Source organism: Cibotium barometz, chromosome 21, assembly GCF_041138505.1.
Source record: "Cibotium barometz isolate CiBa-2024 chromosome 21, ASM4113850v1, whole genome shotgun sequence".
NCBI classification, from domain to species: domain Eukaryota; kingdom Viridiplantae; phylum Streptophyta; class Polypodiopsida; order Cyatheales; family Cibotiaceae; genus Cibotium; species Cibotium barometz.
Genome location: NC_141066.1, coordinates 16,144,081 through 16,171,094, shown reverse-complemented (window position 1 = coordinate 16,171,094; position 27,014 = coordinate 16,144,081). Strand labels below are relative to the sequence as shown.

The window sequence follows — 27,014 nt, the reverse complement described above, 5'->3', positions numbered from 1 at the left end:
TTTTGCTTAAGTTTTTGACACAAGTTCAGCTTAAAACGTGTCTACAGGACATAATCGTTTACATCAGCTTTGCTCTTTTTCGTTTGAATTTTTCACATCGGGCTATCGTTTTTTTAAAAATATCTGGGCGATCTTTTTTCCAAATCTCTTCTTGTGTGTGCTCCTTCCGGGTTCAAGTTGCGTTGTTGTGCACTTTTGGGGTGTGGTGTTCACAGTGTGGTGTGGTCGTGGTCTTCAACTGCTTCCGTTAGTGTGGCTTGGTTGGTTGGCTATAGCCGCGTATTGGCTTCTCCTGGTTGGCATTACGGTCGACTTCTTGTGGTCGATTTCTGATGGGTTGTCTAGCGGTGGTTCTTGCGCACCATAACCGTGTGAGCTCATAGGCTTGGCTGGGCCCTAGCGAACATCCGCACGATCGTTTTGCTTCAGAATCTATATTATAAAAAGCACTGTTTTTTTTCCAAAAGCAAAAAGCCAAAAGCTTTACCTATTTTTCAAAATTCAAGAAATCCTCTTGTGAGGGGATTTTTTTTTCCAAGAATTAAAAGAGCCTGGAAGTAGACGATAACGTCCTTGTATTTGAAGAGCATTCATGCACACTTGGTACTTGCGTGTGCGGGCTTCTTGACATTGCTTTCCGGAGACTATTGCGGGACAGGATAGTATCAGTGGTAGTGTGCGTGCAAACTAGTCGAGGCAATACCCTTTTGACACTTCCACGAACATAAATTGACGCATTTACACAGATCCTGAGACATCCTCAAACGCGTTACACCGCCATTGTAACATGAATTGGCACATTTACACATATCCTCAAACGCCCCACATGAGGACGAGGACATGGCCGCCCCATTTCTCAACCAAGAAATGAAAAAACTTGTCCAACATCGATCCATTACTACCCATGCACCCGACCTCTTTGTTACGCCGGCACTGGTCGCCATGGATGCCCATGGCATTCAAAATCTGGTCTCTGCGCGCAATCAGGGTTGATTGCTGGTTTCAAACGATCTGAGCGTCGCGATGGTGAGAAATTCGGCATCCATGGCTGGCTTTTGAAAGTGAGAACTCGCCTAGAGCGGTTATGAGAATCCGCCAATGCACCTGCTTCATCGCCAGGTGAAGCGTCTTGTTTCAAAGGGGGCCTGCAGCATCTATCTGAGAGGTTTTCCTTTCTGCCAAGAGCTTTCTTTTGATGCATTCGGTCATGGTAGCGAGCGTGGAGGGGAGGCTGTACAGAACACCATCAACAAGCAGATATGGCCATTTCCTGTGTTTCTTGAAGAGTTGAAACATGACATCTCTTTGAGACATTGCATTCAAGATAGCCGTCACATCGATGCGTCAAACACTTTCCTCTCCCAGCATATGGCCCTTTCTCAGAAGAGGAAATGCAAGCCAGAAAATGTCCCTTTAGATCTCTCTGGTGGGCAGAAGAAGGGCAAGCAGGTAGATGACTATGCTTCAGCATCTCAGAAGAAACACAAGAAGGGAAAGCATTCTGATGGCAATGTAGCAGAGCTTGCCATATCCGGAACAGCATTTCAGAATAAACATAAAAAGGGAACGCATCCTGATGACAATTTTGCTGAGCTTGCCGGAACAACTTTCCAGAAGACGGATAAGAAGAAACAGCGGATTGATACTAGTACATCAAAGCTTTCCGTAGTTGATGCCCGGACAGCATCTCACAAGAAGGAAAAGAAAAGAAAGCATTTTGCACCAGAGCTTGCCATAGCTGATGCCTGGGTAGCATCTTGCAAGGAGAAGAAGAAAGGAAAGCAGATTGCTAACAGTGCATCAGAGATTTTCACAGCTAATGTGCATAAGAAGGATAAGAAAAGAAAACATTCGGATATCAATGCATTGGAGCTTAATGCAGTAACCACAATCCTGAACAAGAGCAAGGAGGAAAATGACATTGCATTGGAGTTTTTTGTAGCAGGTTCTGGAACAGCATTTCAGGACAAGGATAAGAAGGCAAAGCGAGTAAAAATCAAGGCATCCGAGCTTTCTGTAACCGATACTGGAACAGCATACCAGAAGGATAAGAAGGAAAAGCTAAGGGAGCTCGATTCATCAGAGCTTACTGTAGCTAATGCAGCAACAGCATTCCTGATCAGGGATAAAAAGGGAAAGGGAATACATAACAATGCATTAGACCCTTATGTGGCTGATGTGGTAACAATATTGCAGAAATTTCAAAATAAGGATAACAAAGGAAAGCCAATAGGAAATAATGCAGCAGACCCTTATGTAGCTGATGGAGGAACAAAAGTCCAGAAGAAGTGGAAAAAGAACTCCAAACTTTTAGAGGAGGACCTTGGAGTGCAAAGTAGTGGTTATGCAGCAGCAGAAATTTGTGGTGTAAAGGGGGAGGTACCAGCGTCTGGGACTGCTGAGATAAAACATGGTGGTGAAGACTTTACTGTGCAGAAGAAGGTGAAGAACATGCAGGAAGACAGGCTGGCTGGACGTGAAGACATGGAGGAAGGCAGTTCAGTGCTGGATCCTTTTGATTTTGCAGCAGTTGGATCAGCTGCCTCTGAAAAAGAGTCTAAGAAGCATGGTAGCACTTCCAAAAAAGTTGATGCCTGTTTGGCTGAATGTAATGTAGAAGCCATCGTGGCCATATCAGTAGATGTGCTGAAGGAGGCTGATGGGGAAGAGCAGAAAAGAGAGAGTCAGGAAGACATAGTTGCTGATGGAAAGCAAGTAGACCAGGCCATCGATAGTAAAATCATAGGAAAAAAGGAGGCATTGGCCTGCAAGTTTCTGAACAAAAGAATGTTCAAGCTTGCCCTGACACCACAGGAGCGCCATATTGAACAGGGGGAGGCAGAAGAGAAAAGCAAGCATAATGAAATAGCGCAGAAACTGGAGGAGGAAGGAAAGAAAATTTCCAAGCATGTGGGATGGGGACAGGAAGTGGTCAAGATGCAGAAGAAAGAGCACAAGCAAGAAACACTGCTGAGACAAAGGCAGGAGGGCGCATTTTTTACATCAAGATGGAAGGAAGAAGCTTGGAGAACACAGTTTCTTGAGAAATGTCATGTGCATTTCAGTGCCTCTCCCAAAGACAATGATGCAACTAGCAAGCTGATCGATGAGGTTTCTACATCACCATATGAGTCAATGGAGCAACATAAGTGGCAAGAGTCCTACATGAAGATTGAGCCTGTGGTGCATAAGGAAATGTATGCCATCAATTCAGAGGAGAAAGGAAAGGAAGTTGCGGATAAAACAACTGTCCATTCTGTTCAGAATGAGACAAAGAAAATCATTTACGACTCTTTTGAGCTTGATGACAGTGCACGGGTGATTCCTTAACCATTTGCAAACTTTGACATTTCAGTCTCATCCTTATACCATGGCAGCTTTCCTGTACACATTTGTTGTTACAAATGCTACTACCATTTGTTTCTTACAGGCTGGTACACCCTTGGATTCTTTCTCAAAAGCATGGATAGAAGCCAGGAAGATTGCGCAGATAGAGCCGAATGAGAAGGTGGTAGATGCAGACAAATGGGGTCATGTAGGCGCAACAAAGGTAATTTGTTGGACTCTTATGATTTACTAGGCCAGTACATGAACTCTTACATTCTTCCATCTTGATAGTAACTATTTAATGGTCATTTACATGCATTTTGGGTAGGTGTGCATGTGTGCAAGACATGCACATGTTTTTCTTGAGGAGCAATGTGTGTGCGTGTGTGTGTGTGTTACTTACCTAGCAACAGGGAGAATTAGAATGACTTAGGAATAATGGACTGTAATAATAAAAATTAATGTCTTTTGGGTTCGTGTGTTCTTGAGGGCTTTTTAAGCTTTGTGGAACAAGCTCACAGGGCTTCTCGTCATGAGGTAGATTGTAAGGAGTATGGCCAGTTCAAAAAACCTTCGAACGTGAGCGCTGGAGCTCCTCCGTCTGCGCGCCAGCTGCCTTTCCCACCATCGCCCAGCTCCTCTCTGCGTTCCGCCTCCTAGCTGCCCAGTTCGCAACCCCCCCCCCCCCTCTTCTCCCTTCGCGTGCCATCTGCCTTCGCCCGTTCCAGCCTGTTTTCACCCCCCCAGCCCTCGTGCCCCTTCCTCCTCCTCCGCCCTGTTGAGCCCCCACCTCCTTCCGCATCTTCTGTTTTTGACCCCTTCCTTTCTGCCAGGCCTGCCTTGCTTTGCTTTCCTCGCCTTCCTTCCCCCATCAGTCAGCCCCCCCCCCCCCCCCACCACTTGAGCTTTTCGTCACCCAAGCCCTATCCTCCTTTGGCACGTGTCTTCAGCTTTCAGGTTGTTTTTTCTCTTCGGCGAGTGTTGGCATCTTCTGGTCTTCACACCTCCAAGAGGACTCCATGGCAGCTGCTCCGTCATCCCTGACCGAGGCCGTTGTCCCTTACCTTTCTTTCTCAGAAGTGGACCTCCAGCTCCTCACTTCGACCCTCCCTAGAGGCCTCCACCTTGGTCTTCAAGATTGTGGGTAGCCGCCTGGCGCATGGACAACTCAGGGATCTTATGCTGGCAAGCCTTATTGGCGAGCCTGGAAAGATCACTGATATTCATCCTTTGGGGCATGGATACTACCAGGTCGAGTTTGATTCACTTGTAGCATCGGACAGTCATGGAATTGAACCCTGTCCCAATGCGCACGGCCAAGGCCTTCTTTGTAAGGTGGCAGCATGACTTCGACCCAGCGCCGATCCTCTGGTTGGCGTCTTAGGCTTCCTGTGACAGTTAGCTTTCCTGGTCTGAGGAAGGAATACATTCCCCTCCTCCCGGTGATAGGTGGTGTTATCGGGAGAGCGATGGAATCCTCTGAAACCGGTCTATGGACACATAAAGCGGTAATTCATTCACAAATAACCTGGACTTACTCAGACACACAATCACAGAATCCTCGCTCCCTCGCTCAACAACACATTGGCCCCGAAGTCCGGCGCCCCTTGCGGTATTTCTTTATTGTTAAAAGGTTGGAAATTACAAAGCACAAGTGCAACAAAGCACTCTACTTACATCAGCTGAGTTTTACAAATTCTGGGAGAAATTTGCCAGCATAACTGCACTAAAACTGTTCCATAACATCTCAGAAGGAGTCCCAACTGACAGGCTCACTTCCATAGGCATCAAGCTACCCAATGGAGTCCAAAACATCATAATTCAGCTTGCTGTAATTTTCTGCACAGACCTGTTTTCAGCTCTGTTTTCAGCCCAAAATAACCCTTGTACTGTCCTGGAGGACTAAAGCAAGGTCCTACTGCATTTTGGCATCAACCGGGCAACATAACAGCCCAAAAACAGCACCTAAACAGTGCTGAAACAGCATTGTATGGAAGAGGTTATCACCCTCTTCCGTCCCTGCTTTGGTGTAGGAACCAACTACACCTGTTCCTGTTCAAGGAGGCAACTAGCCTTTGCATATAAGCATGAAATTCACACAACTGTACCTGATTTTATCTGATGAGAGCATTTCCATAGTCTGCAAGAGAGAGAAAGAGAGAGAGAGGCTGTGGGGAGCAAGCTCAACCCTCAATTCATGAGTTGTAGGGCAAGGGAGTGCACCACCATAGCTGTTTTTCCTGCAACAAAACCACACGATGGCTGCAAATGAGCCTCTTCCTCCCAAATTCCCACGCTTCCCTCTTCTCAATGAGGAAAATGCACCAAAATTTGACACTTGGCACATTTTTAAGCCTTTTCCACATGCAATCTTCCAGGCTAAAAATCTCCTGACTGATTCACATTCTCACAACAGTCCTTTGTCAGCTTTTGGTCCCCTTGACATTCCGCACAAACTGACGCGAACACTTTTCAATTCCGACACTGCCAAAAATAGCAGTTCCCTAGATTTTAGGGATGATGTCATCTGCATTCCTTCTGGTCTCCTGACCATCTTTGACCACTATGGTCACTTCAGAATTTGCTTAGAATTCAAGATACATTCACATTTCGGTGGCGGCCACTTACTAGTGTAAACCGGCCTATGCCCTCATTGAGTGGCCATGTCCTGAACACTGTCATTCATCTTTCAGTGCCCATGTCCTGGACACTGTCATTCATCTTTCAGTGCAGTTCTCAGGCTTAGCCAACCACTGGTCCAAAGTCCCACTGGCTGACCCATTCTGACATTGCAATGGCCCAAGCCCTTCCAAGAGATCCCGGGGGAAAACAACAGCAACCAAAGAGAAAGAAAAGAAAAATATATATTTATAAAGAAATGTAAATAAAGAAAACAACTGCAAAAAGTTTCACCTCCTGGTGACATACCCCCCTCTTGAAAGAAGCAAGCGACCTCGATTGCAAGTCCACATGCAAACGGATGACACAGGACGATCACAAGACTCCGCAGGTGATTAGTGTCATCGCATGTATCTCCTGCCAACGGATGACACGGGGCGATGATAGGGATTCCCACTACCATTTGTGCCATCGCAGGTTCAAGCCTTTCAAATACATGTTTCCGGATGCAACACAGGGCGATAGCATATATCTTGTACTATTAGTGTCACAACATGTAAATCATTCATTTGAAGCGTAACAGATACAACTTCAAAGCACTGAAAGTTCATTCATTGATTAAGTCATTGACAACAAACGTCAAAACTGTACATTGCCAAACATATAATACAAATATACAGGTCATTCAGAATTCAGGTTCAAAAAGCAGAAATAACTGGGACAGACTCTCCTTTCAGCTTCACATCCAGAACATGAGTCTTGTCCCTATGTACAATTGTGATTTTCCTGTTGAAAGCATCCAACACTGCATATTTCCTATGACACCATGGAATTCCCAATAGGACATCACATCCTTCCAAGGGCATGATAAGAAACTCCTCTGTGTCCACATAACTCTGTATATGCATGCGAAGTTTGCCAAGTATATGAGTGACAGGAACTGAATGCCCAGGGCATGCCAAATCAGCCTGTCCAACTGGTCCCATCTCTTCAGCACGAATTCCTAACTTGGCTGCCAATGCTGGTGAAATAAAGTTGGCTCAAGCACCAGGGTCAAAGAAAATCAGCACTGTAGCATCTCTGATTTTACCCCATGCTCTGCACAATTCTGTCGCATCATCACATGGCTGGTCACCAACCATGTCAGGTATCAATCCTGCACTCGGGATTGTCTTCTTCTTGGGTGGCCCTTGTTTATCCTCCGCATCTTTTGGTGGCTGTTGTGGACATTTTGCAGCCATATGCCCTTTCTGTTCACAGATGAAACATTTCCCAGCTTGCATCAATGCCTTTCTCTCTTCAAATGACTTGCCATACAGTGGCCTCTTCTGTCCTTTGTCTTGAGGTTCCTTCTTCACTGTGCTCTTAAAGCCACATGAACCTCCCTGTAGCAATGCATTAGCCATGTTTGCATTCTCAATGAGCTGAGTCATATTAGAAACATTGGTCTTAATGCAATAATCCCTGATTTCTTTGGGCAAACCACAGCAATACTTCTCTATTTGCTCTGACAATGGCACTGTCCTGTAGGAAGTTACTGGCAAGAGTGCATCCCAAAACTTCTTATTATACTCTTCCAAATTTACACAGTTGACTGCATCAAGTTTGTGCCATGCTGTCATAACATCTACTTCAAAAGTATTTGTAAGCCAGGCAAAAGAGAACTGCTGCTTAAACTGAACCCATGTAGCAGGTGCTTGTCCTTGCATCAACAGTGAAGTCCACCACTGCAATGCATTACCTTTCAAGAAAGTAGCAGCCTTCCGCACCTTAGAAGACTCTGTAAAGTTACCCCCAGTGTATGCTGCATCAAACTGCTGAATGAAAGTCAGCGCTTTCAATTTGTCTTGCATCCCACTGAAAGTGTCAAACTTTACTGCTTGACCTCCTCCTTTGTAATCCTTTTGCACCTTTTCTGCATCAGTCCTTACTGCTCTTTGTCCACTAGGTTGAGAAAATTCAGCCACACTGACAGGTGCTGCGGGCCCCAAAGCTGGACTAAAATAAGTTTGAAATCCGGGCTGCACACCTATATTGGCATAAAGAGGGTTCACAGCTTCCATAGGCATCATTCCTGGTGACCCTCTTGACATCAATCGTGGCAAAACTGTGGGCGGCCTAGCCATGGCCTGGAAAACAGACCCACCACCAAAATAAACGGGTTGGATAGCAACCAAAGGAGGAATGGTCGGCATGACCCTTTGCACATTACTTTCCTGGCCATTACATGCATGTACCTGTGCCTATGTAACATGCTGCACTGGATCAGCTGCCACTGCTGGTGTCTGCTCTACATGCTGTGGCATCCTTGGCATTTGTTCCTGTGCCCTCTCAACTGCATGCTGAGATGATTCAGCCTGGGAATCCCCTGTCCTTGACTGCAAATACCTCTTCATCTTGGGATTCTTCACCAACTGTTCAAAGGTACCAACCATGCTCAGGAGCTGCGCATGAAATAAATCCTCTCGTTCCTGTTCTTCCTCTAACAAGGCTGGCTGTACTACTGGCTCCCTCCGAGCAGAGGCTGACACCTGGGCACCTGTCACCTCTATATGCTGTCTGCGAGTAGAAGAGGAACTCTCTTCGGCAGGGAGCTTGCCTTTCCCTTTGTCTGTCATACTGTCAACTGAAAGTTTAAGGGAACCTGTATCCAAAGAAAGAGACCGTACTCTTTCTCACCTGTAATTAGTTGTACCTCACTATGTGTGTCTCCTGTTCACCCAATCCAATCCGTGTCTGGGCTCTTGCAGAAAAGAGGACCCTATCCCGGCAATGGAACCATGAAACCGGTCTATGGACACATAAAGTGGTAATTCATTCACAAATAACCTGGACTTACTCAGACACACAATCACAGAATCCTCGCTCCCTCGCTCAACAACACATTGGCCCCGAAGTCTGGCGCCCCTTGCGGTATTTCTTTATTGTTAAAAGGTTGGAAATTACAAAGCACAAGTGCAACAAAGCACTCTACTTACATCAGCTGAGTTTTACAAATTCTGGGAGAAATTTGCCAGCATAACTGCACTAAAACTGTTCCATAACATCTCAGAAGGAGTCCCAACTGACAGGCTCACTTCCATAGGCATCAAGCTACCCAATGGAGTCCAAAACATCATAATTCAGCTTGCTGTAATTTTCTGCACAGACCTGTTTTCAGCTCTGTTTTCAGCCCAAAATAACCCTTGTACTGTCCTGGAGGACTAAAGCAAGGTCCTACTGCATTTTGGCATCAACCGGGCAGCATAACAGCCCAAAAACAGCACCTAAACAGTGCTGAAACAGCATTGTATTGAAGAGGTTATCACCCTCTTCCGACCCTGCTTTGGTGTAGGAACCAACTACACCTGTTCCTGTTCAAGGAGGCAACTAGCCTTTGCATATAAGCATGAAATTCACACAACTGTACCTGATTTTATCTGATGAGAGCATTTCCATAGTCTGCAAGAGAGAGAAAGAGAGAGAGAGGCTGTGGGGAGCAAGCTCAACCCTCAATTCATGAGTTGTAGGGCAAGGGAGTGCACCACCATAGCTGTTTTTCCTGCAACAAAACCACACGATGGCTGCAAATGAGCCTCTTCCTCCCAAATTCCCACGCTTCCCTCTTCTCAATGAGGAAAATGCACCAAAATTTGACACTTGGCACGTTTTTAAGCCTTTTCCACATGCAATCTTCCAGGCTAAAAATCTCCTGACTGATTCACATTCTCACAACAGTCCTTTGTCAGCTTTTGGTCCCCTTGACATTCCGCACAAACTGACGCGAACACTTTTCAATTCCGACACTGCCAAAAATAGCAGTTCCCTAGATTTTAGGGATGATGTCATCTGCATTCCTTCTGGTCTCCTGACCATCTTTGACCACTATGGTCACTTCAGAATTTGCTTAGAATTCAAGATACATTCACATTTCGGTGGCGGCCACTTACTAGTGTAAACCGGCCTATGCCCTCATTCAGTGGCCATGTCCTGGACACTATCATTCATCTTTCAGTGCCCATGTCCTGAACACTGTCATTCATCTTTCAGTGCCCATGTCCTGGACACTGTCATTCATCTTTCAGTGCAGTTCTCAGGCTTAGCCAACCACTGGTCCAAAGTCCCACTGGCTGTGTCATGTGCACAGTGGGTATCTACCGTGTGCTATACGCATGCAAGACTAGTTTCGAGGCTTGGGGAAGCTTGGAACTAGGCAGGCTGATTGACGAGCTGAGTTAGGGATATACTAACGGGCGGGCACCCAAGTATGGACGGGCGGGCGGCCAAGTGTGGACGCCCGATGACCGGCCAAGAGCCTATAAAAGGGTGGCCAAGGTTAGTTATTGATTATAGAGAGTCTCGCGAGTTTGTGAGAGCTCTATGGTCTTGGAGCCTGGATCTAGTGCAGACGTGCACCTGCTTTATGCAGCCGAGGCCGGCAGCAATCTCGAGGCCCGCGAGGGCAGCTTCGCGGCGGTATGGGACGTCGTGAGGAGGAGATTGGTCGGTACGTCAACCTAGTTAGCTCAGCTCGTGGCTCGGAGGGGACAGCCAAGATTGTGGGCTTGCCCACGGCTGTCATGGTTGGGAGGTGAGTCAGGCTTGCACCCCCTTGCTTGTTTGTTGTTCGTTTGTTTGCAGGATTCGAGTTTCGAACCAAGATCGATCACGAGGGAAGATCCGTGGGGATTTGACAGTGGTATCAGAGCATACCTCGTGAACGAGCAAGTCGGTAGGTAGAGAAGAAGAGGTCGAAGAACGGTATGTGTTAAAAAACTTGCTGTTTTTCTGTGCATACTGCAGTTTTCAGTTTTAGTATGTGTTTTCCTTCATCAAAGAACCCCATGTTGATGATGGGAGATGGTAGTTTTAATAAGGTTGATTGCTTTACAAAGAAGAGGCCTTGTGTGCAGTCGTTTAACCTGCAGGGAGAGAAACAGAAAAAAAAAGAGCGAAAAAACATGATGCTTTTCGTTGTTTTCGTTGAACGCATGAGAGAGAGAGCGAAAGACGTGCTGGCGAGTGGGTTGCTCGCCGAGTTGTGTTGACGTGGCAGGCGGGCGGTTGCGTAGCCAGGCGGCCAGGCAGCGCCTACGCCAGGCCAGGCCAGGCCAGGCTTACGTAGCCAGCCCAGGCCCAGTACTGCCGGCGCCCAGATCACGTGGCTGTGTGGCCAGGCCTGCGCAGCCAGCCCAGGCGGCGCCTAGGCCAAGCGAGCGCCCACCCAGTCCACGCACGGTAGGCTACGCTGCCACAGACCACGTGCGAGTTGACGCAAGGCAGGCACAAGCTGGTGCGCAGGCTGGCGAAGGTGCTGGCGATGGCGGCCACTTCAAGTTACGTCAGCATCCGCCGGGAAGAAAGCATGCGCCGGCAGCTTCAGTCGCCTGCAACCAGTCGGCGGGTTAATTCTGGAGGAGAAGAAAAAAAAAAAAACAAGGAAAGCTTACGTTTACGTTTTTAGCTTTCGTTTTTTTTAAGAGTTTAAATTTTTTAAAGTTTAAAAGACCTCCTCCAAAGTTTAAAGGTGTTTCTTTTTTTTAAAGAAAAGAGAATATATATATCCATATATATATATATATTAAAAATATATATATATATATATTTATTCAAGAAAAAAAAAAAGAAAAAAAAACACAAAAGCTAAAGCAAAAGCTAAGCCTAGCTTTTCGAGATTTTTTTTGGCTTTTGGGAAACCTTTATTAACCCCCTCTAGTGGGCTTCTTGCCACACATCTCTCGAGTTCTCAAGTTTTCAAGCTCTCAAGCTGTCGAGTTCGTTCGCACTTTCAATGTACAAAGATCGAATTTTCTCTCCGTGTACCCTCTTCACGATGTCGACCCAAGAATCAGAGTTGGAGCCCCTCGTGGAACGCGAAGGCTTGCTGGCTACGGAAGGCACTGATGCCGATCTTTTTGACGAGTTTGTGTCAAAATCAGATTTCCAAGAGTTCAAAGTAGCTCTCGAAGCTTCTTCGACGGAACGTCAGGCACAAATCGCAGCCCAGATGCAGGCTTTGAAGAACTCCATCGCTCTCTTGACCACTACCCTCTCTACTTTTTCGGGAATGGATACCTTGGCTTCTGCTTTAGGCCCCAATATTACTCCGGAACCGTTCGGGGGCGAGCAAAAGCAGCGAACCAAGGAGATCGTGGACACTTGGCTACACAAGTGGCAAGTTCACTTTCAGTTTCATCCATATGATGATGGAAAGAAGATACAGTTAGCAGCAGGTTTCCTGTCCGGCAAAGCTTTGCTTTGGTGGAAGGAACTGAACCCAAAGCCAATGACTTGGGCGCAATTTGAAGATATTTTCAAGAAAGAATTCCTCAAGAAAGAGGATGACTACGATGTTGTTGCCCGGTTTTCAGCTTTGACCATGACCTCGCAGCACCTCACTTATGAGGTCTACCTCCAGAAGTTTCGTGACTTGCAGATGAAGGCTACAAAGATGGATCCCACTACTCTTTTGGGGTTTTTTGTAGCTGGTTTACCCGACTCGTATCGATTACAGGTTAAAAACATTGGACGAGGCCATTCATTCAGCTCGTATCTATGATGATACGATGGTCTCTTCCAAGTCAAAACCCGTTACCGAGCAGGGGAACAAGCATAAAAGAAAGTTCTCCGCACCTATGGCTAACACGACTGAAGGCAAGTCTTCGGACCAACCTTCGAAGAGTTCAAGTTCGACACCAGCGAAGAAGAAACGACTCCTTAGGGCTTTGAAGCTCAAGAAGGAAGGACGTTGTTTTATTTGCGAAGAAAAAGGACACATGCGTAATGAGTGCCCAAAGCAAAAGGGTACCAAGTCAAACGCAGGACCCAAGCCAAAGGCAGCTAACCAGTTGTCTTTGACAGGTACGTCGATTACTGTACTTTCTCGCCCTAGTACTTGTTCTGATTGTCTGTTCAATTCTAAAGTATTTGGCATGCATGATCTTCTTTGAGTTTATGGAGAAGTGAATGGCCATAAAATTCACATTCTTTTAGACCCTGGCAGTTCGCATAACTTTGTTAACTACAAACTTGTGCAGAAATTGAGTCTTGACACGACACTCAGCGACCATACCTATGAGGTACGTCTACCTGCGGGCAGACAAGTTTGGGATCGCAAAGTGGAGATGCTTCCAATCCAGATTCAGGACTACAAAGATACTCTGGAATGCTATGTTATGCATCTGGAAAATGTAGACTTGTTATTAGGGATTGAGTGGTTTAAGACTCTTGATGTCCAGATAGATTGGTCTAGTCATATTTTTTCTTTTCAGCATAGGGACACCAAGTATAGTATTTTAGGTGATTGTATTCATCCCTCTCAGGGACCTCTTGTAAATACAATTGATTTTGGAAATATAATGAATTCTTCTTTGTACACCGCTTTCCATTGTGTCTTGATTCCACTTTCTTCTTTTCTCATCCCTTCCATGGATGTGAATGAATTAAGTGTGTTTGAAAGCAAAGAATTACAGAAGATACTTGATTCGTTTCAAGATGTATTTCCTAAGGAATTGCCATCGGGTTTACCACCTGAACGGGCAGTAGATCATCGTATTGACTTGATCCCTGGTGCTCATCCTGTGAGTATTCCACCTTATAGGATGAGCCAAGCTGAGGAAGATGAGTTGGCTAAACAACTCGAAGATTATTTGAGGATGGGCCAGATCTGTCCAAGTAAATCACCTTGGGGTGCACCTGTGTTGCTTAGGAGAAAGAAGGACAATACTTGGAGAATGTGTATAGATTACAAAAGATTGAACAAGTTGACAATTAAGAACCGTTATCCTCTCCCTAGATCAGATGACCTAATTGACCGGTTAGCAGGAGCGAAATATTTCATGAAGATAGATTTACGTACTGGCTATCACCAGATACGTATTCATGAAAGGCATGTCGAAAGAACCGCCTTTCGGACTAGGTATGGCCATTACGAGTTTCTCGTATTACCTTTTGGGTTAACCAATGCTCCAGCCACTTTCCAACAAATGATGAACGATCTTTTTCGTGAACATTTGGGGAAATTTGTGGTGATGTTCCTGGATGATATTTTGATATATAGTCGTACTCTTGAGGATCATGTCAGACACCTCATGATTGTCTTATCTATTTTAAGACAGAATCGACTATATGCTAAATTCAGTAAATGTGAGTTCTTTATGACCGACATCATTTACTTGGGACACAAGATCACTAGAGATGGATTGAGCATTGACTATGACCGAGTTCAGAAGGTTTTGGACTGGCCTATACCGCGAACAGTGAAACAACTTCGTTCTTTTCTCGGTTTTGTAGTTTTTCTTAGGAAATCTGTACGGGAGTACTCTCAGCTCACACTACCGATGACCGACTTATTGAAAGGTCGTGGACGTAAGTCCAATCAGCCTATCACTTGGAATAACGATTTGGATATGGCCTTCAGACTTTTGAAAGATAAAGTCAAGGAAGCACCTATCTTAGCATTGCCTGATTCTAGTCGGCCTTATGTTCTTGAAACTGATGCCAGTGACTATGCTATCGGGGCTGCTTTATTTCAAGATGGTAGACCGGTTGCTTTTGAAAGTAAAAAGCTAGACGACACTCAATCTCGTTGGCCAACCCTTGAGAAGGAGCTTTATGCTGTGATTCATGCTCTCAAGGTTTGGAGACATTATTTATATGGCTCCAAGTTTGTGGTATTGACTGATCATCAGTCAATCAAGTATGTGTGTGATGCGGATGATTTGAGAGGCAGGAAAGCTCGTTGGGCAGAGTTAATGCAAGATTTTGATTTTGAGATCCGTTATCGGAAAGGGTCCATGAATAATATTGCAGATGCGCTTAGTCGGATTAGAGAGGTGAATACTTTGTCGTTCACCGAGATTTCTACTGACTTATTTCAGTCATTGAGAGGGCTTTGCAGGACTGATAGTTATTTTGGTCCATTTTGGCAGAAGATCCAGGACGGGAGCTCATTGATTGACCAAGACTCGGTGACTGCGCAGTCTACCATTCAGGCTGCAGGAGGTCAGTGGGGATGATTCGGAATGGTTTGCTATTCCGTAATGACAAAATTTGTGTACCACAGATCCCGGACATTAGATCCAAGATTCTGAGGGAGTGTCACGACGCCCCTTCTGCTGGACACCCTGGGGTACACAGGACACTATCTTTAGTGAAACACACTTTTTATTGGCCGAAGATGAAAGGGTATGTAGAAGATTATGTTCTCAAGTGTCAGATTTGTCAGGCAAATAAAGCTGAACGCTTTAGACAGGCTGGGTTGTTGCATCCTTTGCAAATCCCAGGTAATAAATGGGAAAGTATTTCCATGGATTTTATTACCAGATTGCCAAGAACACATCAAGGCCACGATTCTATTTGGGTTGTGGTAGATCGCTTGACAAAAATGGCTAGATTTTTACCGACCCGGAAGACTATTACAGCTACGCAATTAGCTCGGCAGTTTATCGAGCAATTGTTTAGACTGTACGGGTTACCGCAGAACATAGTCAGTGATAGGGACTCTAAGTTTACGAGTGATTTTTGGAAACTTGTTTTCGAGAAGTTGGAAACAACTTTGAATTTGAGTTCCTCTGATCATCCTCAATCTGATGGCCAGACTGAAAGAGTGAATCAGATTTTGGAGGATATGCTTCGAGCATATGTATCCAAAAGACAAAGTTCATGGGAGGATTATCTTCCTATGTTAGAATTTGCATATAACAGTACTAAGCATACGAGTACAGGGTTTAGTCCTTTCATGCTTATGTACGGTTTTCAACCAAGATCACCTGTTACAGTAGGATTCTCAGGACTTCAACATGATGCAGCACGTAATTTTTTGCAAGATATGCAGGAAATGTTACAAGTTGCGAAGGAATCTATTAGAAGTGCTCAAGACCGAGACAGGTTTTATTCTAATAGACATCGTTCACCTAGAGAGTTCTCTGAAGGAACGATGGTGTATTTGCGAGTTCCGAAAGATTCCGAGACTTTACGGACAGGTAGATCTCCGAAATTATCCCCTAGATACTGTGGACCATTTCGTGTTACACGACGGATTAGTTCAGTTGCATATGAATTGGATTTGCCTTCTCATATGAAAGTTCATCCTGTATTTCATGTCAGTAGACTTAAGGAAGTACTGGGTGGAGCAGATCAATTAGTTACTCCTCAAGAAATTATAGATGTCCAGGATATGACATTTGTTCCGCACGAACCTGAAAAGATTCTTGGCTTTCATGAACGAAGATTGCGTCATACGCTTATCACGGAATACAAGATCAAGTGGAAGGATCGTGTTGAGGAGGACGCTACATGGGAGACATTGACTTCTCTTCAGAGAGATTACCCTGGCTTTTTAGTGAGCTCAGGAGTGAGCTCTTAGAGGAAGGGGAGTATGTCATGTGCACAGTGGGTATCTACCGTGTGCTATACGCATGCAAGACTAGTTTCGAGGCTTGGGGAAGCTTGGAACTAGGCAGGCTGATTGACGAGCTGAGTTAGGGATATACTAACGGGCGGGCACCCAAGTATGGACGGGCGGGCGGCCAAGTGTGGACGCTCGATGACCGGCCAAGAGCCTATAAAAGGGTGGCCAAGGTTAGTTATTGATTATAGAGAGTCTCGCAAGTTTGTGAGAGCTCTATGGTCTTGGAGCCTGGATCTAGTGCAGACGTGCACCTGCTTTATGTAGCCGAGGCCGGCAGCAATCTCGAGGCCCGCGAGGGCAGCTTCGCGGCGGTATGGGACGTCGTGAGGAGGAGATTGGTCGGTACGTCAACCTAGTTAGCTCAGTTCGTGGCTCGGAGGGGACAGCCAAGATTGTGGGCTTGCCCACGGCTGTCATGGTTGGGAGGTGAGTCAGGCCTGCACCCCCTTGCTTGTTTGTTGTTCGTTTGTTTGCAGGATTCGAGTTTCGAACCAAGATCGATCACGAGGGAAGATCCGTGGGGATTTGACAGGCTGACCCATTCTGACATTGCAATGGCCCAAGCCCTTCCAAGAGATCCCGGGGGAAAACAACAGCAACCAAAGAGAAAGAAAAGAAAAATATATATTTATAAAGAAATGTAAATAAAGAAAACAACTGCAAAAAGTTTCACCTCCTGGTGACATCCTCCCCCACGCCCGCTTCGGTTTTATTTCGAACAGTAGGGATTCCCTCTCTTCATATCTGTATAGCCTCTCTGGAGGCAGTTCCTCATGTCATTCGCTTGCTTGCCTGTGGGGAGCTCCTATTTTGCAGAGAGTTGAGTCCAACCCCAATACCATCAAGGAACTTGCCACCGGCCCCCCACTTTCTGGAGACCGTTGCCTCATCATGATCCCGCTCAAAGCATCCAAATTCCCGTGAGGCCCTTCGACCCTTCAGAGTGTGAGGGCAAAAGGACGAAAGGACTATGTACGAGAGATCAGAGCAAAACAACACAGCATGAAATAGGTGAGTGAGTCTATATATAATGGTGAGTGAACATATGTACAAGAGCCCTCTGATGTGAGGTGACTCTGAGTAGAAGAACACTAGTGCAGAAGCAAAGATGATGTTGGAGCGGAGCACGGTCGATGGTGAAGGCTCGCGTCGATGTGAGGCAAAGCACTATGAGAGATGGTCAGTGTCGAAGGCTCGCGTCAGTGGATGTAGAAGCACTTTGAGGTGGTAGTGGGCAGCGGAAGGGGGGTGTGAAAATATACCTAAAACAGGCAGCCCAAAAAGTGCCGACTTCTATGATTGGCCGACTTCTATGCTGGTCATTAAAATTCTCATATAAATATGAGACCCTTCTCGTGTTCTCCATCACCAAGCTACGTGGATCAGGTGCATCTGCGTTTCTCTTCACAACAGTGTTCCATCGCTCATGCCCTGGTCGCCTCACATCAGCGCTCCAATGCTTGTGCCCTTGTCACCTCACAACTGCATCGCCATCTCCTGTTGGTCAGCACACAGGTTGCCTACAGCCAGTTCATGCGCTACGTTAACTGCAGCATGTCACCGCCTACAGCCAATTTATGTGCAGCATTAACTGCTATTGGTTTGGGCGCCTACATCAGCCTCTCTGCAGCAGTTTCGCCTCCTACATCAGGTTCTCCTGCATCGCCTACATCAGGCTGACTTTGTCACCTTCATAGCAGCATTAACATCACCTACTGTTGCTGAACTACATCGCCTACATCAGGCTCACTTCATCATCTACATCAAGTGGTCTTTGGCGTTTGCTTCAGGCTTATATCGGCGCCTTCATCAAGGTCACTCCAGCTTTGTTAACCGCGTTTTATGGGACAACAGTTCTTTCTGCTTATCCGGAGTCTCACATAGAGCTCCTGTACTGGACTTCATCTTTTATATTCACATCACCATTGCATACTGTGTGTTTTACTTTGATCTTTCATATATTTGGTCCTTTGGTCTCTTTTGCCCTCACATGGTATCAGAGCGATCGCGAGCAAAGGGATCAAAGACCTAGAAAGAACATACCATGGATCGTCTACCCTCGATTCCGGAGAATCAGCTTTTCATACCAGATACTGACTCCCCTTATTCTGATATAGATCACACAGAGGATGGAATTCCTCATTCACTGGAGAGCCTTGTTCGAGGTCTTTCATTGGGAGACGACCAGCCTACTTTTACCCACTCACCCTCTTCACCCTTGGCGTATGGTTTTTCTTCTCCAAGCTTATCAGCCGTTACTTCTAGAGGAGGATACATTCCCACAGCCAGTGTGCCAGTATTGGACCCAGGTATTCAGCCTCAACTGGAGAGCTCTGCTTCTCATTCTAGCCGACAAACTGGACTTCGGTATGGGACTCTTTCTCAAGAAGGACACGTACCTCCTCGATCATTCGGAGATCCATCATCATCTTTGTCGGCGGAGACTGCATCAGGTTCGTATGTGCCTCTTAGTACGTATGTTCCTAACTCTGCATGGGTATCTTCTTCTGTGGCACAGGTTAAACAAACGGTACCATCAACTACCCTCGATCCCTGGCATTTTGTGAACCCTAATAGAGGAGGGTCTAGGAGTATAACTCACTCTCCAACTTCCGGTGTTCAAGGAGGTAACATTGTTTTGTCCTCTGGTTCACTTTCTGTTCCAACTCCTAATGTGTTTTGGAATACTGCCCAAATTCAAACTCAAAACCCTCCCTCCCAACCCATACCTCTTCCTACTTGTGTTGGCATGGAGTCATCATTGCCTGCACCTCTTTTGGGTCCTGTGTATGGTTTCTACCTATCCCAGTTAGCTTTTAACATGACGCCCTTTGGCACTGCGGTCTCACCCAGCATTCTAGGGTATCAGGTGGTTTACCACCACGGGCCGACTAGAGCCCGCTCTTGTCCCGCCGCGCCAGCCCACGCTGACCAGCGCCCCGCGTCGAGCGGCGGACCAGCTCGCGCCGTTCCGCATCCGACCGGGGCGCACCCGCGGCCTCCATTCGCTTCCCTCCTAGCAATGTCAAGCACTTTTTAACTCTCTTTTCAAAGTCCTTTTGGACTATCGGGTTTCTCTCCTCAACACTTACACTCTGGATATGGCCACCAGCCTTCCTGGACTTCCCCACCATCTTCCTTTCATGTTTCCATGTCCAGAAATGCTTTCACAGAAAAGACTCGTTTTAACAGGTCTAATTATACAACCTGGGCTAATCTTATGGAACAAGTTTTCACATCCCAAGGATCCTGGAACCTCGTAAAGGGCCTTGAACCAAAACCCCACCCTTCTCTAGTTCCTCCTGACGTCATCAGCCATTGGGAGGCTAGAAATGCCATTGCTATAGTGGAGCTCAGGCCTCCTGCGCGAGTTCCATTCTCAACTCCAGCAGTTCCCCTATGTCTATGACAGATGGGCACACCTCGCCGAGAGATATGCCGCACGTGATCGTATGCGTCGCATTGATCTTGAGCATCAAATTCAAATTTTCTCTATCAAAGAAGGGGATGACCTGACCGTCAAAGTTGCTGAATATCTGTGCCTTAACACCGAGTTTGCCACCACTGGCTGTGCCTTAACACCGAGTTTGCTGAATATCTGTGCCTTAACACCGAGTTTGCTGAATATCTGTGCCTTAACACCGAGTTTGCCACCACTGGCTGTGCCAAGTCCCAAGAAGATCAGGTTATCACTCTTCTAAACAAGTTGCCTCCTAGCTTCTTTACTTCTGTCACACAGACCATTAGTTTAGAGCCTATGCCTAACCTATATGAGTGTGAATGCCAACTCTTGCGTTTCGCTAGGTTGCATGACCAATTTCATCCCAAGAAATCATCCACTCCCTCCACTCAAGAGGGGGCCCTTGTGTCCAATACAACCTCCACTCAAAAAGGACAAAAAGGGAAAGGGAACAGCAACTAAGGAAATCAAGGCAAATCTCCCGGCAACCACACTGATTCCAAAAATCCTGCCTCCACACCCATTCCCTATTGGCAAAATATTCCCAAAAAGAATAGATTTTGCACTTCTTGGCCAAATACCTGGCCATGATAATGATGAGTGTGTTTTTAAAAACAAGGAAAATAGAGGCAATAACTCCAACCCTACTACCTCCACCCGCCAAAACAACCAAGGTGGTAGCAATGCCCCAAATTGGCGATCCAGAGGGGGTAGCAATCCAGCACCTACTCTACCAAGCTCCCCTCCAACAAGGAAATGGTTCTACTTGGCCACGTTCCTCCCACCACTGGTGAGCTAATAGTCGAGCTAATAGTCGGGTTGCTCACGCCCCACCTTCCCAGTCAGTTTCTTTCACCACTCCTGAAGAGATGTCTGACTGGTCTTCTCTCACACCTCGTCCTGGCCCCTCAGCCAATATTGCTCAGGTCACACTTAAGATTGATTCCAGCCACCACTCCACAAAAAGGAAGAAACAAAGGCCTAAACAAGGCCATCCGCATGGAAAGGCCTCTGTCCTCATTCAGATTTGTCAATTACCTGATAATCCCTTGGTGCCCATTATTGAGGCCCATCCAACTCTTCCCTGTGGTCATCCTGTCACTTGGTAGTTGACAGTGGCGCTACTCACCATATGGCACATAATGCTGACATTTTCATTTCTCAGCGTCCCGTTAAGGGAGAAGTTCGATGTGGCAACGACACAATGATGCCGAGAAAATCCATTGGCACTGTCTTATTTGACACCAGCACTGGCCCCAACCAGGCTACCTTGGACAATGTATCTTGTCCCTAATTTAGGTCTTAACCTTCTTTATGTCTCCCAACTTACCCAACTCGATCGTGGTGTTTACTTCAACAAACGAGTTGTTGAGGTAATTGATGAAACTACTAGTCTTGTTGTTGCCAAAGGACAAGCTCAGAAGGATGGTTTGTACCGATTGTCCACTTTTCCATCTGAGTCATCTTCTGTTGACTTAGAGTTTCATTGGGTTCGGGCCTATGTGACCCAAGCTTCCTCCAACATTGAAGGACTATGGCAGTTTCGCTATGGTCATCTACCCTATTCCACTCTCTATGAGCTATCTTGAGACAAGTTAGTTGTTATGACCCTGTGTTTTTCCCTCTGGACAACGAGCAGGTGGGCACGGGCACGGACACAGGCACAGGACGCACAGTGTGGACATGCATCAGTTAGATGTGAAAAGGAAACCCATGTTGGAGGCCAGCCCAAGTGTGAAAGGGGACAAAAAGGAACTTTAAAAGTTATAAGGTTTTTCAAAACCTTTGATGATAAAAAGAAAAATAATATTATTTGAAAAGCATGCGTTTTTAATACTTTGCTTTTTGGTGTTTTTTATGAAAAACGCATCCTTTCTTTATATAAGGGAAGGTGGCGGAGATTCGAAGGAGCAGGGTGGTGGTGAAGCCGTGGGAGATCGCCGTATGGATCATCAGGGTGGCCGATGGTCTACGTGGCGTTGCTGTACAGGGACGCTACGCATGGGGAGGTGGTGTCGCCGCCAGGTACGGGGCTGTCGCCATCAAGTACTACTGCCGCCATCAGGAACTGTTGTCGCCGTTGCCGCCATGTATAGAGCCGCCGCCACCGCCACCGCCACCGCCACCGCCGGCGGGTACAGGCGCCGCCATAGTCAAGTACAGAACCGCCGCCGTCGGGTGCAGAGCTGCCACTGCCGCCGGTCGCCGCCGCGCTGAGTGCTGTTGTTGCTGCCGCACTGATGCTGTTGCCGCCCGTTGCTGTTGCTAGGTGTGCCGCTGCTGCCGTCTGTTGTGGACTACAGATGGGTAGTATAGGGCAGCCAAGCAGGCAACCTGATGGGCAACCAGTGATGGGTAGCTAGGCAGGAGTTTCTCTGCAGACAGTCGGGCAGCCAGACGAGTGCCAGATGGGAGGCCCTCTACGCCAGGTGGCTGCATGTGTGGAAGCAGCCAGCGTGGGTCTCTCTCTCTCTCTTGAAGAAGGTGAGTTGAAGGAGGTACCGAGGGGCTAACACCAAGGGGTCTCTCTCTCTCTCTCTCTCTCTCTCTCTCTCTGTCTTCGCAAGCAGGGTTTTGTTTACGAGATTAGGATACAGAGGATCAGGCTATATATGCAGAGGAAGATGTTCTTGGAAGAGATGTGTGTTGCTCTTCGTCTTGGACCTATGTGTATTCAAGGATGGCTTGACACGTCCTCTATCTTTCTCTCTCTAGGTTTTTGGCATCGTGATTGGATGATGCATATGAGGATTTATCTGTTATGGAAACAAGACATTGGTCTTTCGTGAAGAAACAAGACTTTGGTATCGAGGATACAGGCCTATAGTTTATGGATACAGGTCCAAGGTTTATCAGATACAGGTCTTTGGTTTCATGTGGAAAGCATGTCTCTGGATTTATGTGAACAGGTACTAGTTTTCTCGAGGTTACATGCAGGTTGTGACTATAGAAAGGACATATGGTTTGGTACAGCCCTACTGCTGTTTGGGAAAGGGTTCGTGGGGATCCATGGTTGAGATGGAGAAGACCTTTTCAAACAAGGAGGTGTCGTACAGATGTGCCTTCTCTATGGAATGCTTTGCTGTAATAGCGAGAGATCTTATTTGAAAAGTCCTGGGTGAAAAGCTAAAAGGAATCCTATTGGTCAAGGATTCGACAAGTTGTACTTTGTACTCATTTTTGATCAAGTAAAGAAATACCGCAAGGGGCGCCATTGTGTTTTGGGGCCAATCGGTGTCCTTGTACTTTTTGCAGGAGCATTCTAGCTCCCTTGTTTGTTTTCCTTTTTCAGGTTCCCATGGGTGATGAAGTGTTTTGTGTGCGAGTGTTTGTTCCACCGCTCGTGAGATTTCTGAAGGCCGATTTCATTAGTTGAAGGTATACCGAGCCTCAAACTGACAAAGGATGTCTGTCAGCCCTGTCAACTGGGTAAACAACATCGCACCCCATTCCCACAACACGCTACTCATCGGGCTTCGGGAATCCTCCGGTTGATTCATTTCGACTTGAGTGGCCAATCCCCAACCCCTTTCTTGAATGGATCTCTATACTACATGCTGATTGTTGATGATTATTCAAGATACATGTGGGTATATTTTCTAAAGCATAAATTTGACGCTTTCCAATTGTCAAATCCCCACGGATCTCCTCGTGATCGTTCTTGGTACGAGACTTAACCTGCAAACAAACGAACAAACAAACAAAGGGGGTGCAGGCCTGACTCACCTCCCAACCATGACAGCCATGGGCAAGCCCACAGACTTAGCTGTCCCCATCGAGCCACGAGCTGAGCTAACTAGGTTGACGTACCGACCAATCTCCTTCTCGCGACGTCCCTTACCGCCACGAAGCTGCTCTCGCGGGCCTCGAGATTGCTGTCGGCCTCGGCTGTGTAAAGCAGGTGCACGTCTGCACTAGATCCAGGCTCCAAGACCATAGAGCTCTCACAGACTCGCGAGACTCTCTATATACCAATAACTAACCTTGGCCACCCTTTTATAGGCTCTTGGCCGGTCATCGAGTGTCCACACTTGGGCGCCCACTCGTCCATACTTGGGTGCCCGCCCGTTAGTATTTTCCTAACTCAGCTCGTCAATCAGCCTGCCTAGCTCCAAGCTTCCCCAAGCCTCGAAAAACTAGTCTTGCGTGCGTGTAGCACACGGTAGATACACACTGTGCACATGACATACTCCCCTTCCTCTAAGAGCTCACTCCTGAGCTCACTAAAAAGCCAGGATAATCTCTCTGAAGAGTAGTCAATGTCTTCCATGTAGCGTCCTCTTCAACATGATCCTTCCACTTGATCTTGTATTCCGTGATAAGCGTATTACGCAATCTTCTTTCACGAAATCCAAGAATCTTTTCAGGTTCGTGCGGAACAAATGTCATGTCCTCGACATCTATAATTTCTTGAGTAACTAACTGATCCGCTCCACTTAGTATTTCCTTAAGTCTACTGACATGAAATACAGGATGAACTTTCACATGAGAAGGCAAATCCAATTCATATGCAAGTGAACCAATCCGTCGTGTAATACGAAATGGTCCACAATATCTAGGAGATAATTTCGGAGATCGACCTGTCCGTAAAGTCTCGGAATCTTTCGGAACCCGCAAATATACCATCGTTCCTTCAGAGAACTCTCTGGGTGAACGATGTCTATTAGAATAAAACCTGTCTCGGTCTTGAGCACTTCTAATAGATTCCTTCGCAACTTGTAACATTTCCTGCATATCTTGCAAAAAATTACGTGCTGCATCATGCTGAAGTCCTGAGAATCCTACTGTAACAGGTGATCTAGGTTGAAAACCATACATAAGCATGAAAGGACTAAAACCTGTACTCGTATGCTTAGTACTGCTATATGCAAATTCTAACATAGGAAGATAATCCTCCCATGAAAAGGAACCGGTCTACCATCTTGAAATAAAGCAGCCCCGATAGCAGTCACTGGTATCAGTTTCAAGAACATAAGGCCGACCAGGATCAGGTAATGCTACGATAGGTGCTTCCTTGACTTTATCTTTCAAAAGTCTGAAGGCCATATCCAAATCATTATTCCAAGTGATAGGCTGATTTGACTTACGTCCACGACCTTTCAATAAGTCGGTTATCGGTAGTGTGAGCTGAGAGTACTCCCGCACAGATTTCCGAAGAAAAACAACAAAACCGAGAAAAGAACGAAGTTGTTTCACTGTTCGCGGTATAGGCCAGTCCAGAACCTTCTGAACTCGGTCATTGTCAATGCTCAATCCATCTCTAGTGATCTTGTTTCCCAAGTAAATGATGTCGGTCATAAAGAACTCACATTTACTTAACTTAGCATATAATCGATTCTGTCTTAAAATAGATAAGACAATCGTGAGGTGTCTGACATGATTCTCAAGAGTACGACTATACATCAAAATATCATCCAGGAACAATTTTCCTTAATGTTCACAAAAAAGATCATTCATCATTTGTTGGAAAGTGGCTGGAGCATTGGTTAATCCAAAAGGTAATACGAGAAACTCGTAATGGCCATACCTAATCCGAAAGGCAGTTCTTTCGACATGCCTTTCATGAATACGTATCTGGTGATAGCCAGTACGTAAATCTATCTTCGTGAAATATTTCGCTCTCGCTAACCGGTCAATCAGGTCATCTGATAACGGTTCTTAATGGTCAGCTTGTTCAATCTCTTGTAGTCTATACACATTCTCCAGGTGTTGTCCTTCTTTCTCCTAAGCAACATAGGTGCACCCCAAGGTGATTTACTTGGACGGATCTAGCCCATCCTCAAATAATCTTCGAGTTGTTTAGCCAACTCATCTTCCTCAGCTTGGCTCATCCTGTAAGGTGGAATATTGACAGGATTGTTGGGTTTTATGCTGTGTATGCACCCAGAGGAGTGCTAGTGATCATCAGTAGGTTACTGGGGCACTTTTTACTTCAGTTAGTGGAGGTTTTTTCCCCCAGTTTAGTTCATTTTCACTTATATGCAGTTTATAAGTGTTTTGGTCCACCCGGCACATTTATGGCCGGTCATGTGAACACTTATCCTTTAGGGGTCACTATCATGTGGCTTGTACTTCACATTTTTCAATTCATTGAGATATCTACAGCAGTCGTGTTCACTCCCTGCTTGTTTTCCATGCCTGTTTTCTTTCTGTAAACCCTAACCCTAACCTTGTTTAGTCTTCAATTGGTATCAGAGCAATTGAAGTTTTGCTCTTGCCCATTGCTGTACACTGCCTGCGCTCAGCACTACCCGTACATCAAACGTACAACATCCGTACAACTGCGCCGCCTTCAGTCACACGTGCGCACTTGCTGTCCGTACTCCCATCGTTCGCCGCCTTCAGCTTCAGCTGTGCGCACTAGCTGCCCGTACATCCAGTCGCACGTCGCCTTCAATAAAGTACTACAAAAGGCGTCGCCTACATTTACACAAGTGTACTAGCCACCGTACGCCTACGCCTTCAGCGCCAATAGTACTACTAGTCGCCGCCTGCTGGTATTCGCCTGCAAGTCGACACCTGTGCGCCACCTATTGTGCAAGTCGACACCTGCTTCGAGTCTGCGCCTCTGTACAAATCTGCGCAGGACAGTACCTGCTCCGTACCTGCACAGTACACTCGAACAGAACCTGCAACGTCAACATTCTGCTTTTGTACATGCTTCCGTACAGCACCTCGACTGAGTTGCTGAGTACCTGCACAATACAGAAGTGGTAAGCATTACATATTTTGAATATTGGGCAGTCTTATTTTTCTCTGAGAAAAATATACAGGCACAACAAGCAGTTTTTTTCTATCAAGAAAAATATACAGGCACAAAAGGCAGATTTTCTAGCAAGAAAATATACAGATTTTAGCACAGTTTGGGTGCAGAAAATTTGGGCATTTTTGGGGCATTTTGGCATTGTGTACGCCATTTGCTGCTCTACTCAGTCATTGGTGCATTAAGCTGCACATTCAGAGGATTGAGAGTGCAGGCAGATTTGGGTAAACTGTATTCAGTGAAGTACAGTTGTTATCAGGGTTTTTGCTTTTGGGTTTTTTGGTAAACAGGTATAACATTGTGCGTAAAGCATAATGGCAAATCAACAGCAAAGTGATGTATTCACATATTTGTCTAAGGAAGACAAATTGGATGGCACGAACTACTCCTTGTGGAGTTTTATGCTGAAAAATGTGCTTGTGGCAAAAGGTCTTTGGGATTTTGTTAGTGGTGAT

The 27,014-nt window shown here is 46.1% G+C and overlaps 1 protein-coding gene across 1 annotated transcript in view; it reads left to right on the top strand.

The window, feature by feature from the left end:
• The first annotated feature begins 839 nt into the window (after positions 1–839).
• The window catches only part of LOC147626904 (uncharacterized), a 53,142-nt gene continuing 26,967 nt past the window's right edge, over positions 840–27,014 (top strand). Inside the window, exons 1-2 of the mRNA XM_086815447.1 lie at positions 840–3,318; positions 3,431–3,550. Coding sequence (XP_086671573.1) covers positions 1,099–3,318; positions 3,431–3,550 — 2,340 coding nt within the window. The 5' untranslated portion in view covers positions 840–1,098. The remainder of the gene's footprint in view (positions 3,319–3,430; positions 3,551–27,014) is intronic.